The 13065-nt window shown below is 37.8% G+C and overlaps 1 protein-coding gene across 11 annotated transcripts in view; it reads left to right on the top strand.

The window, feature by feature from the left end:
* KEL (Kell metallo-endopeptidase (Kell blood group)) overlaps window positions 1–13065 on the top strand; it is a 48000-nt gene that overhangs the window by 14208 nt on the left and 20727 nt on the right. For 2 of the 11 annotated variants that reach the window (XR_010356631.1, XR_010356630.1), the window contains exons 1-2: window positions 7259–8239; window positions 8336–8488. Coding sequence is in view for 8 of the 11 variants with exons in the window: in XM_064409960.1 (XP_064266030.1) it covers window positions 8471–8488 (18 nt within the window). In the remaining 3 variants the exon portion in view is untranslated. Of the gene's footprint in view, window positions 1–1379; window positions 2106–3777; window positions 3894–5511; window positions 5628–7103; window positions 7189–7251; window positions 8240–8335; window positions 8489–13065 lie in introns of those variants that run through there. The other 9 variants (XM_064409960.1, XM_064409961.1, XM_064409959.1 and 6 more) reach the window with 9 other exon arrangements.

Below are 13065 nucleotides of genomic sequence, written 5' to 3'. Positions count from 1 at the left end.
CAGATGGAGAAAAAGGTCTCTCAGGCCATCTCCCAGAATCTATCCATAAGTCAAAATCAACATCAGAGATCAGATGGATGCTAGCTGAATCTAACAGCCCATCCTCATGGAGCCAACTAGCAAAATACATATATATCCCCATACACAGTTTATAGAAAGGCTACAATAGAAGCCTAGCAGTCAACTATTTCAAAAGCTGCTCAACACCCTGTAAACCCACAAGGGAGAATTATGGTTGAAGCATAGATTACAATGGTCATGTCAAGAAGCAGCAGGAGGAGCTGTTCCATAAGGAAATGAGATCCAAAAAGGCAGCATCTCCACAAGGCAGGTAAGGACAGAACTGTCAAGCATGCAGTCCCACCTCCTATAGGCAAGGATAGCAGAGAAGCTCTGTAATGGGTCAGCCAGCAGTCCAGTCATACCAGATATGTCCATAGTGATACAACATGTCCAAGATCAAGCCAGTAATTCCAGTTTGTAACCAGGATCAGTATCCAGGTCAGCAAGGCAGGTGGAAAGACTCAGGCAAACTGCAGCACAGCTCAATGAGAGAGCAAGGATGAGCACCCAGCTTAGAAGCAGCTCCTGAAATGACAGGAGGCTGAGCCCTGCTGAGGCATCTTCCAGCAATTTGTTTTAAGGTCAGTCAGTTGTGTTGTGGAAGTCGACTCTGAAACTCAGCAGCCAAAACCCCCAAAGCAGTATAGAGCCCCCTAATCATATTCATCATATCAGTACCTGGGAACTTTATCAATTAGTCCATCCCAGTCGCGCCTTTTTATTGTCTGGTGGTAAAAACTAATTATATCAGCAGTATTCAAGTAGAGTCTAAGGGCTTTACAAAGAAATCAGAATTAAGTACCACAGTAGATGGGTAGTTAAGTACATAAAATAGTTCATAAATATCTAGAGAATAAGTATACAATGTACAGCACTCTAATCTGGTTTAACAAGAGCACAGCCAGTAGAGTAAGGAAAATTATTATCTTCCTCCACACTTTTTAAAGGTGGTATCTGGACTATTGCATCCAGTATTTGGGGGGAATTTTATTTTTCTGGTGACTGGACACTACCAAATTTACACACAACACCAGGCTTAGGCTGAGCACAAAATTCTGTAAGACAGATTCAGAATTCAAAATCATTTTGGCAAGCTGGAGATGCAGTCTGATAAAATAGGCACAAATGCCTACAGAATATGAATAAACACATGCATATTTAAATTTGTGAAGGAAGATGTAATAAAAATAGACGCCATGCTGGGAGACGCAACCAAAAATTTTTCTTTGTTGCAATTGTGCTCTTGTATGTAGGTCTAATAAAGTTGTATTGCAGAACTCTAAAACCTGGAAACAACAGCCTTTTTTTTTTTTTAGAAAGAATAAATCTGCCAAAGGTCTAAAAAACATGCAAAAATAACTCTGAAAATACAGGAATAAACTTTTATTAAAGTGCATTGTGGAGAAGGCAAGGAGCGACTTGTTTCATAATTACAAAGCCAGATCCTTTTTACAATTAGTGTTAAAACTTACAGGAAAAAAAAAATCATGTATATTTTCATTGCAAACTTTTAAAAATAGTTTGAACAAGAAGCTTTTGGAGAGTCTAAGGGGAAGCTGATTTTGCCTTGGAAAAGAGAAATGAATGAAAGCAAAGCTTATTAATCTAACTCTATAAAAATCTACTAAAAATACATTTGTTTCCATTTCATCTGTATGGGAGAAAATCTCTTCCAACTTATTTGGCTACTGAATGAACCAAAGTGTTTGGTACTTAATAATACCTCATAGTGACACAGGAAATTATTTAGTTCAATTCAAAACATGCCATGTTGCTGGCCAGATGCAAACTCTACTTTACAGAGGCACTGGCAAGTTACCTGATTACTCAAAACCACATATTACAACAGAATCAAAAATACAAATGGAACTTGAAATCTTCAGAATTCTAAGTTTAAGCCTTAACTTCTGAAACATACTGCAATAACTGGAGATACTGAGGAGGATGAAAACTCTAAGAAGAGGAGACATAAAATGAAATTGTGGTGGAAATACAGAAGGAAGAATTCTTCTGTATTCTGGGTTCTGCTCAGAAGAGATGAGGTAATTTTAATTTTTTAAATTTTTTTTTATTATTACACATGCATTACTTTGTGATATTGCAAAGTATATGAAGAACTTTAGTATCTAAGTTTGACCAAAACCACAAATGAGGACAGCAGATTTAGGGCTGACCTAAAGAGAATTATTGTGACTGATGGCACTTCACTGTGTGGTCCACAGATGTAACTAATGGTAGATATTATATATGTACTTCTAACAAAAAAAAACTTAAAAACAATGTCTTGGTGATACCTTCTAAAGTATTTTGAATGGCCATGAAATTCATATAGTTTAGAATTTAGCTGTAAATGCTATGCTTCCATACTGTTTCTTGTTGCAGCATTACAATTAAAATACACATTTGGAGACATAAATCTGAGTTGTGGTCAAGTGGTTATTGCATTGTGACATCCATGATTCAAGTGATTTTGCAGCAGAAGAATATTATCTACATGTGAAATAGAAATAATTCTGCTTGACAGACCCATAATCTCTGAAATGCAAGGCTGTTTTCACCTCACACTTTGGCACACATAATTTAGGTTATAACGCTTTGTTCTATTTTGCTATCACCAAGCATAGCAATTAACCTGAGTTTTCCATAAGTAGGTACAACTCCACATCTCACACAAGGTTGTCTTTCATCTGAATTATATCTGTAGGGCTAATACAGTAAAGCATAGGACGTAGGTTTTATGTTATGAAATTCACCACTTTTGATTATGTTGCCTATGAAAGGGTATTTTTGTTATGGTCATTTTTTAGAATCAGAATGGAGTTTTACAGGAAATATCCCTTTAAATCAGCCTGTAAGCAATTGTAGAAAACAAAGCAGATAGCAAGCACTTTAAAGAGCCATGGAAAGTGGTTTTCTAGGATGTATTTTGGAAGGTGCTGCACTGTGAAGAAGCAAAAACAGAGTTGATACACACTCAATTGTAAGAGAAGCCCTCTGGCAGTCTGCTGGACTCAGATACTTCATTTGCCTTAGCATGCCTTCTCAGTAGAAGGCTGTGTGGCTGCTTATTCAGGGATTATGCTTTTATTCTTTTTTGCTCTCCTTGATGTTAAATAAATGCTTCAGAGGCTAGGATTTGCATTTCTGAATGGAAAACTATGCCTCATGGGTGTTTTGGAATGGTTTTACAGTCAATGTCTGAATGCACAAAGAGATATACAACTGCAAAAATTTTTTTTATTATCAGTCTTTACCCTGTTGCAGAGAAAAAAAATTAAGTTCTCACTAGTACAGTAACTACAAGAAACCTACAAAATCTTTAACAATAGCCTGAGGTGATATTCTAATTATGCTATTTATTCTTAGAGTTTGTGCCCAATGAAGCAACAATGAGATATTAAAGTACCAAAGAAAATAATAGAAGGCATTCATGTACAGTAGGGTTATGACTAGGGAAATTCATGTACATTCATGTAGGACAGGGAAAAACAAGGTGTTTTTTAGTTTCAACTTCAGTGGGTTTTGCCATTCTTATTTTCACTGCTTCTTCTGCCTTTCTTGCCTAATCTTCTCCATCCTCTTAGCCTTCATTCTCAGACTTTCCTTTCCTAGTACCTGAAACCAGCTCCTTTTCTTTCCTGTCATCAAGGATACACTTCGTGTCTACCTCCCAGTTCACATATCTTGTATCCATTCTATCCACTTGAATCCCAGGTTTAAGTATAATCTTCCTTATGGGTGGACTGATGAATCTTCAATTTGAAGGACTTGCAGAGGTCAGGTCAAAAATTCCTGTTTTTTCCCCCGCTGTCTTTAACAAATTCATCCAGGTAACTGAATTGCCACACATTGAGCTAATCTGTCGTTATAAACTTTAGTCTCTCCCCTTCATCCTTCCTCATCTGAACCTAAAGTCTATTAACTTGTGGTTACGGTTAGAAGTATCAATGACTTTTCTGTCTTTTTTTCCTGAATAAAGATGTCCCAGAAAACTGGAAGGACAGGTTGCCCCAGGAAGTGGTGGATGTCCCCTCACTAGAAGTATTCAAAGCCTGGACAGAGATTAAGCAGCCTGACCATGTTGGGTTGGTTGAATTGGATGATTTTTGAAAGGTCCCTTCCAACCAAGGCATTCTGTGAATCTTTGAGTTTGTGTACTGATGGACTGATGCTAGATGAGAGGGGTAGTTTTTGGTGGGTAAAAGGGCGAAAAGTTGCCATTGGCATATGTGATTTGAGAGTATCTGAGAGCATTTTTGCCCCAGAAGGGATTTCTCTCTGTCACCTGCAGGGCAGTTAGAACACTCTGCTGGATCCCTGACTGACATCTCCACTTATGGGTTGTTTAAATTGAATTTATCCTGTCATCACTCCTCCAATCTACAATGGAATATTATGGCTCTCAGGCTGTCCTGCCTCCAGTTTTCTGAACTTCTTTAGTGAAGGAACAAGTGCTACAGTGTTCTGACGACTTCAGACCAAATTTATGCTTTTGATGGTTACCAAAATTATTACTAACCTTTAGCAGACAGTCTTTCATATCAAGGAGATTTTCTTTCATATTGTTTTAATCCTCAAGTCACACTTCTCAGTAGTAGTACCACCAGGGACCGTTTGAGGTAGAAGAGCTTGAGTTAAACAAGTGTTTTTTTAAACCTAAGTGTAGTCTCTTTGTAATTGATACCCTTTTCACAAGAGTTTTCAAGATGGCCAGTGTCATTAGCATTGCCTCACCATGTTTTTTTAATGCTCTTTTTAAAAGAGCAATCTTTCATGCAGTTGGTGATACATATACATTTTGGAAGGTTAAAGATGTGATATCAATCCATGAAGCAAAACTTCAGTCTACCAAACTGTTGCAGTGGAATTTACTATTCACATGATGTAGAAGATCAAAGTCCCAGTTCAATTTCACTTCAGGACAGATATTAGAAAAATAATTTTCTGAAATCTGCTTTTGGTTCCAAACCATTTGAAATACTAACCATTTAAAATTACCGTAAGAAATATTTGCAACAACATCTGTCAAATGCACACCAACACACTTAATATATCCATATTTCTTTGAATCAAATGTTTATTTAATTCTAAAAGGTATCTAAAATATAATTGCCGTTAAGCATTTTTATGTGTAACAGCTGGAAGGCATGGTGAATATTATATTTTTTTCAATGTGCTGATCAGTGTTAGATTTGGAAGAAGCTAATGCACTACATGGAGAGAAAGTGTCTGTCCCAGAGAAAAAAGCCAGGGGTTCTCTTCCTAATTTGTGGACTCAAGGGAGCAGAGCTGTCATATGTGCCTTAAAGATAAGAAGGGAACAAGTTGATAAGAATTACTTGTGACGTCTTCTCTCTCCCTGCCATCCCTCCCTCCCCCAAGCCCCTCTTCCTGCTTCTGTAATTAGAAAAAAATTACAGAGAAACTTTTTGTCTTTACTTTCTGTAGGTGATAAAAGTGTCTTTGAAGAAACCTACATGCTAGCAGGAAAAACAACAGCACCATTTTCATGTATACGTGAATAATTTACGCATTCAGCTCTCAAGATACTCAAAGCTCTACAGGTTGTATATTCAAAACCCCATCAGAATATTTACAATGCCATCAGGCAATCCTGTCCAAGACAGAGCTTTTTCAAGGCTTAAATATATATACACACTGTCACTTTCAGACAGGAATTGCTACTGTCCTGTGGCACATAATGGAAAAGAAAATTCCATATCCAATTGGTGATGTGGAAAATGCAAGACATGCTTCACAGCCTTATGCAGTGATGCCAGATGCAAATATGCTCTGTCCTTAGCCTGACAGAGGCAAGAAACTCTGCTTGAAACATAACTACACACATAACTACAGTGTCTGAATTACTTTGCAACAGCTAATAACCACAGACAAACAGATTTTTCTGAAGTGTGGATCATATAATTTCAGATAAAATGTCTTATACCTGGATATCTCAGACCATAGTCACAAAGGCAGCATCTTTGTGAAATAAATCCACATTTTTCCAATGAGATACACGAATTTTGGAATAAATAAAAGTTTTAACAAATTAATTCTCTCCATAACAGCTCAACCTTGCTACTTAATTACTGAACAAACTGAAAACCCAATGTTCACTACAGCTGAATACTACTCAGGAGCATACTTTCCCAGAACAGTATTGAGAATCCAACAATAATGTCGATTAGATCCAACATATAATGTTACTATGGTGTGTAATGCATTAGGAGAAAAAATATCACCACCACACTAGATCTTGCAAGGCAGCTTTCTCAGCATCACAGCACCATTGAAACGTGTACTAATTAAAAGAGCTGTGCTCTTCATTGAGAAAGAGAGGGTTTCTCAGCTTTCCTTTCCTGAAACATCTTATGCACTCTTGAAATGAAGTTGTGATCCATCTACTTTTCAGGATGTGTCCTGATTAGTTTACAAGTCTGGTAAAAATCATCCATACAAATACACATTCAAAGCATTTCTAGGTAGCGTGTGCGGGACAATCCATGTGTTGTGGCAATAACAATGTACTGTTTTGCCAAAGTATGTGGTAAAATTTCATTTAATCAAGAGGAAATGAGAATACCTGTTTAAAAGATACTGGTGTAGGAAACCACATTAATGCAAATCATATCCTCCCAGCACATTGATCAAAGGCTTTTTTTTTGTCTTCTCAAGTGTCATTTTAAAAGTGAATACTTCAGCCAAGTTTTAATTACTTGCTTTTATTTTAATTGCAGTGTTCAAAATGATCATAACCATTTCATAATCAAAAAAGGCAATAAATTCCTTGCCCAGGTAAATTTTAAAACTTAGATAGTGTTCATAGAGAAAAGAGAAGTAAAATTTACTTCATTACATAAAGCTTAGCAGCTGTTAGATCCTGTAATTATGAAGGTGGAAGAGCTCAGATACAGTTAAGACAGATAAATAAGCTGAATATTGTCATGAACAAATTTGTCCAGATAGTTTACAAAGATCTCTTCACTGTGAGATCTCAATTGTGGCTAACAAAATACTTTTTTGTTGCTTTCATTAAGTCAAATCTCAGTCAATTTATGCGAGAAGTATTTGCAAAATGGATTCTGATGTTAAGGTGAAGTGATGCACTGAAAGGAAAGAAAGGTTAGTAGGGACCTTTTTGTCATTATGCAAGGACTTTCTTACTGTATTTAGAGCTGTTTGGTAAATATAGAAATATATAGCTACCAGTAACCTGAATGCTAAAAAGAACTGGGAGTAAGTAATTGGTTTCAGCCATATGAGAAATATGCTGTGATAGTAAAGTATTAAATTATGCAAGCACTACAGAAATAGGGAAAAATCAGGTTGATAGGAGATCTGAACAACTGAACAGATATCAAATTATCTTCAGACTAGTGAACCAAGATAACATATTCTCCTCAGAGACTTGCAGGCTTGGGAGGCAAACAGTCCCACCCCGGTATTCTGTATGTTTCAAGCACTTTGGAAGCTGACACCAAGCTGGTCCCCACTACCTCTCTCAGCTCACAGCTGCCAGTTGAGAAGGTCTCAGATCCCAATGTCTCACTCTCCTATTCAGTTTTTAATGTCTCAAAGAAGTAATCTGGGTTCCCAGTCCTCAAGGCAGAGAAACCTCCCTCCCAAATCGTCCCAATATTCCTCCTTAAATAAGCAAAGACACACAAGCTGGCCATCTTCCAAGAAGCAATGAACAACTCTAAATAGAATCAGTAATTAATGGGTTTTTTTTCTATGCATCTTAATGGGAAAGAGAAAAAGTCAGATGTGTTCGCCTCTTGAATGGACACTAGGGCACAGTTGAGAGAGCAAGAGCAAGAAGCAAGTCAGCACCTTGGCTTTTCCTCGTGGGAGGAGGAGCACTAGGATCCCTAGCCCACACTATCTAGCAATAGGCAGAAGCCTGCGGGCCCCAAGGCGGCAGCAGGTTGAAACAGGCTAGTGGCAGGGAGAATATCAGACCAAAACAGGCTTGTTGGGTGGGCAGGATAGTGAGGCTGCTGGAGAGAAAAGAAACAGCGAATAGCTGAGAAGAGGCTGGGGGAGATAGAGAATCACATATTTATGTTCAAAAAGATTTCAGTGGAGCTCCGAAAGACAGAAAGGCAGGTGGGTCACAGAGACACAGAAAGGAAAAAAATATCCTTTTATGAGAAGAAGAGGTGTTAAGAAGGTGGGTGGAGAGTTGCAGAAACACCATTTCCCTCCCTCCCATTTTCTCTAAGTGTGTTTGTCTCCGAGCTTTTCCTCTCACTTCTCCTCCCTACAGCAAACAGCCAAGCTGGGAAGAAGAGATTGTCTCTGAACTCAGCAGAGTGTGTGGGCACAGAAGACTGATAGCAAACAAGTAAACACAGTTCACAACTGTGGCAGCTGAAGGAGCAAAATCTGCTCAGTGACAAGCATGAGCACTGTTCCACAGGTAAGGAAATGGGTCTGTTTTGTAATCTGCTGAGGGACCTTCGTTGCACACCTTGCTTTTCCTTCCTGTTTCATAGCTACACTGCTTATTGCCTTGGGGGACTGAGGTAATGGAGTTTTTGACAGTTTGTATCCAGAAAGGTCTTGTCCAGGTCTCAGAATTAATGATTTGGGATATGGTGTGATGACTTAGGGGTTCTTGCCCTTCCTCTTAGTCGCCCTAATGGCTGTTCTGAGAACTGTTTGAAGCACTGACCAACAAGTAGTAATAGTAAAACAATTAGTTGTAGTAATAATGATAACAACAACAACAATAATAAAAATAACAATGGCATCTTTTATTCTATCTCCATTTTTTTCAGCAAGGTATTATAAGAAAGTACTCACACAGAAATGTGCAGTTTCTCTCCTACAAATAGTTGTGGATAAACAAGGCATAGTTTTTGGAATGCGAGAATGACATGGTGAGCCTAATTGCTTCCCATGTAGTGTGGTGTCCTTTTTCTGCTTTGATGTCTTATATAAATAGCTAGCAAAGTTTTAATTGTATATTTACAGACAAATTGCACTGAACTGAACTGTCAGCTCAAGGTTGCTAAAAAAGTACAAAACATTCAAGGGCAACAGAGATAAGTGAAGTGTTCTATGTTACAAAATAATGTAAGCACTGAAATGTGCGTGTGTTCTTACATTGAGATCTGTTCAGTTTGACTGTGGCTGTAATGCAGTCACTTATATTTATCTTGTCTACATTTTTATAGTTGAAGAATTTGCAGAAATGTTTGTTTTGTATATCCATTCCCAAATTTATATGTGATTGAGATCAGACTGTAAGCATAATTTTAGTTGTTGGCCATGGTTTTGCTTTACAATTTTAGTATTCCAAAATACAATTCAGTAACCTTTCTGTTTTGTATTCCATGTGAGTGGGCAGGTACTCTATTTCAAACACAGGCTAAAATATTTCTCAAATGGCATTTAATGGGTTCCATTTATGTGCTTAAATAATTTGCTGACAAAAGATAAATTTAAGAATATGAAGGTTTTTGTGATATTGGGGTATTAGTCTGAAAATATGCCATCCATGTGAGTAATGTGATAAACATGATTTGGGTAACAGCCAACGTCAGTAATTCATGAATAATCTACTGGCTGAAAAACAATACTGCTACATTATCTGGTAAATAGCTATGAAAAATAACTTCAGTTCTCTTTTCCTTTGATCTCTTTTTTAAAATTTTCATGAAAGCTAGATGTTTCTTTTTCTGTAACAGCACTAAACACTGTGAAAATGCAAGGTGAGAAAGAATTAGGCAGAGTAACTTCAACCTCCCTTCAGAATTCAGGAACAGCTCACAAAGAGAAAGAAGGAAATGCTCAAGGAAAATCAAATGCTTTGGCTGATTTAGTTGTATCAAACAGTTTTTGCTTTAGTGATAACAGTACTTATCATGCTATCTCAAGTCATGCTTGCATTTGAGTCAGATGATACACATAGTACATTAACATAAAGTCATAATTTTTTATAATTTACAGCAATTACAATAATAATAATTTACAATTAATCTTTTAATGATTTTACAGCCATTTGTTCTCACTTATCTCCAGTGAACCCAATTAAATTTGAGCATTTGCACATGCTTAAAAACATGAAAGAACTAAAACTGTACTGGAAATTGCACTCATCTTTACACTAATACTGATTATTCTTCTCACCCATAAGTGAGGCCTGTAAGGGAAAATCCTGTCAGATGTTGAAGTCTTTTTGTCCTTTTACACTGGCTTGTTCAAAGCATTCACTTGTATCTTTATATGGAGCATGCTGGATGAACCAACCAGGTCTCAAAACATGCCACAATAAAGTGCTGCTGCTTCCTGTAAGCTATGTAATGTTCCTGTATCCTGTGCCCTGGAAGTATTGGTGTGCCACCTCTGGGTTCATCTAGTTAAATCAACACCTCTGCCTTGGCCAAGAATCACTGGCTTAGGAAGGGGTCTGTATTTTAGTGCCTGTGAACCACTTAATCCATTGTGGCATAAAAGGAAAATTCATTCTAGATCAAGAATCTGACAGGGATTTTGCTCTGGTCAGTATCTGTGTAAGAGTACTGAAAAAGCAGGTATTTGTCAATCTAGATTTGTTTAAGCTGTTGTCATGAAAAAGACATAAAAGACAACTAAATATGACTGCCCTCCTCTTTTTTTCCTCTGTTCATGTAGGTCCACAATTTCTCTCAAATCCCACCCCAGTTACAGAGGCAAGATTAGAAAGGCATTTTTTATGGAAGGTGAAGTGTTTCAAGAACAATTTTTATGCTTATGGTTCACATAACATAGACCATAATCCAGTCTCTATGTAGAGGTCCACAACCAATTTCCACTCCCCTGTCATTTGTTTTGTGCTATGTTATTATTTTGGGCATGCTGCTCTAGCCAGGTACTTCTCTAGTTGTTTCACAGTGGGGATTAGAGGGAGGTAGTGCTGTTTCTCTTAGAGATTTTTAAAAATCTGTTATTTTATGCATTTTGCATTTCAAAATAAACATAATGCATAGGCCTGAACAAGGCCGACTGTTAAATAAAAATCCAACAGACAGTCTTGAAATACCAGTTTCTTGTTAGTATCTCCACAGTCATGACTTTTATGACACAAAAGAGAGAAACAAATGTCTTCTGATAACATGAAACCAAATAATTGCAAAATTGTTACTATTTCATGGTAGGAATAGGCTATAATAGATTTGCTATGCTAAAAGCAAGAAGTTGATTGCAGCAGAGAAGTCAGGAGAATTGTGAATGTAAATCACTCACTCTTTCCTAAATGGTGAGAGATGAAGACTTGCATGCCAAAGAATAGTTTTCCTATTTCCTTTACCAGCTAAGTTAATTTTTTTCCACTCAGTTCCCTGTGGTACTGTTGTGACACTTTCTTACTCCAGGAGTAAAACAAGTGTTTTGCTATAGGGATTTATGAAAGGAATTTGGATTTCCTCCTTTGTAGTTTGTACACTGTTCTTTGCCAGCATGATCATGTTCTGTATCTAGCAACTTCTAATGTCACTTGTATGTACTTGCTCTCCATTTGGTTATTCTGTATCCTTCTGGAAGAAGTCAGAAGAATAGGATTTTAAACGAGAAAAGCATTAGGCACTCAACTTTTGTTAGTGATTTCCAGCAGCTGAGTAAGCCTTTGAGAGGCTTTTATTCAAGATTGAATAAAACTCACGTTTGAAAGATTATAAAATTATGAGGTCTGTTTTTCTATTGCTTATTTTTGTTTTCCCTGCTATTAATGTTTTTGTGCAGAAGTTGAAAATAGTATATTAATCCAGATGATTAACAGCAGACTCATTCCTTTCCCTAATGTTCCCTTAGGTGAAGGGGCATATACTGTGACATACTTAATTCCTGTAAGATTTTGCTCCATTTCTTCTGATTTTTGTCAAGATCCATGTTTCCTGGTCTTGTGGCAAAGAACATAGATACCAAGAGTGGTGACAAATGCAGTTTAGCTGCTGCATGTAAGGGAGCAGCAAAGGCAGAAGAGAGGTGACAATCTGAAACCTGAGAGTCATGACAAGACAGGCAAGAAGCAATGACTTAAAAAGCAAGGGGTGCACCCCTCAGTATGGGCATTAGGGGTGTAAGGTAGGCCTGGTGACAGTGCTCATGGTCAACCAAGAGTGTAGATTGCCAGGCAAGTCCCTTGTGAGGAGGCAGGTCCAAGGGCAAACTTGCAGAATCAAGTCTGTAGGTGATGATCAGGATCCAGATCAATGGGATGCCTGTCCAGACAAAGGCATGGCTGCCATTGCAGCAGAGCTCAGATGGAGACCGCACAGGAGAGCTGCAGACGGCCAAGTGAAGAAGTGGGCATGTGCACTAAGGCTGCTTCTTGCCTTAGAGAGTTCCAAGGTCTGACAAGGTTTCTCAAACAGATTTCTATTTTTTCAAAGAATCGGGATAGAACAAGGAGCTAAACTTGAGCCTGTGGGGACAGTACAGGCCAGGCCCTGACAGTGACATGTAGGACTCTCCCAATAGCACTTCCATCAGCCTTCACAGCTGTGAGATTTTCTCCTTGTTTGCTACAGCTGAGGTTTTCCATTATCTTCTGGCTTTTTCTCCCCTTCTGCCTCCCTTTTCTCACTGTATACTCCAGTCATTTCACTTTTCATTTTTTTTTCAGTTCTTTCCCTTTCTTTATATATTACCAGCATGCATTCCGGTGTCTGTTCTTTCATAAACAGCTATTCTCCAATCTTATGTACTTCAAAGTATGCAGAAGGAGAGAAAATGTCATAATATTTAACTATATCCAGGTAGATGTTAGGGGTGTATCTTGTGATAGTCATCTGGCTTCCTTTGCAGCCAACAGAGAAAAGGACAAATATCTCTGGAGAAAGCTTCAGCTCATCCTAAAACAGATATCTAAAACAGAAGGTGTATTCATTAGGTCCCTAGCCTGTTCCACAGACAAAAACGACAGACCTAGATTATGAAGATAACTAAATTTAAGTGACATAAAACCTGTCTCTATATAAGATCATCTCAGCAATTTACAGCTTACTCCAATTT

Source organism: Passer domesticus, chromosome 2 (genome assembly GCF_036417665.1).
Source record: "Passer domesticus isolate bPasDom1 chromosome 2, bPasDom1.hap1, whole genome shotgun sequence".
Lineage (NCBI taxonomy): Eukaryota > Metazoa > Chordata > Aves > Passeriformes > Passeridae > Passer > Passer domesticus.
Note: the sequence above shows the minus strand (reverse complement) of the source record. Positions and strands in the feature narration are given on the sequence as shown.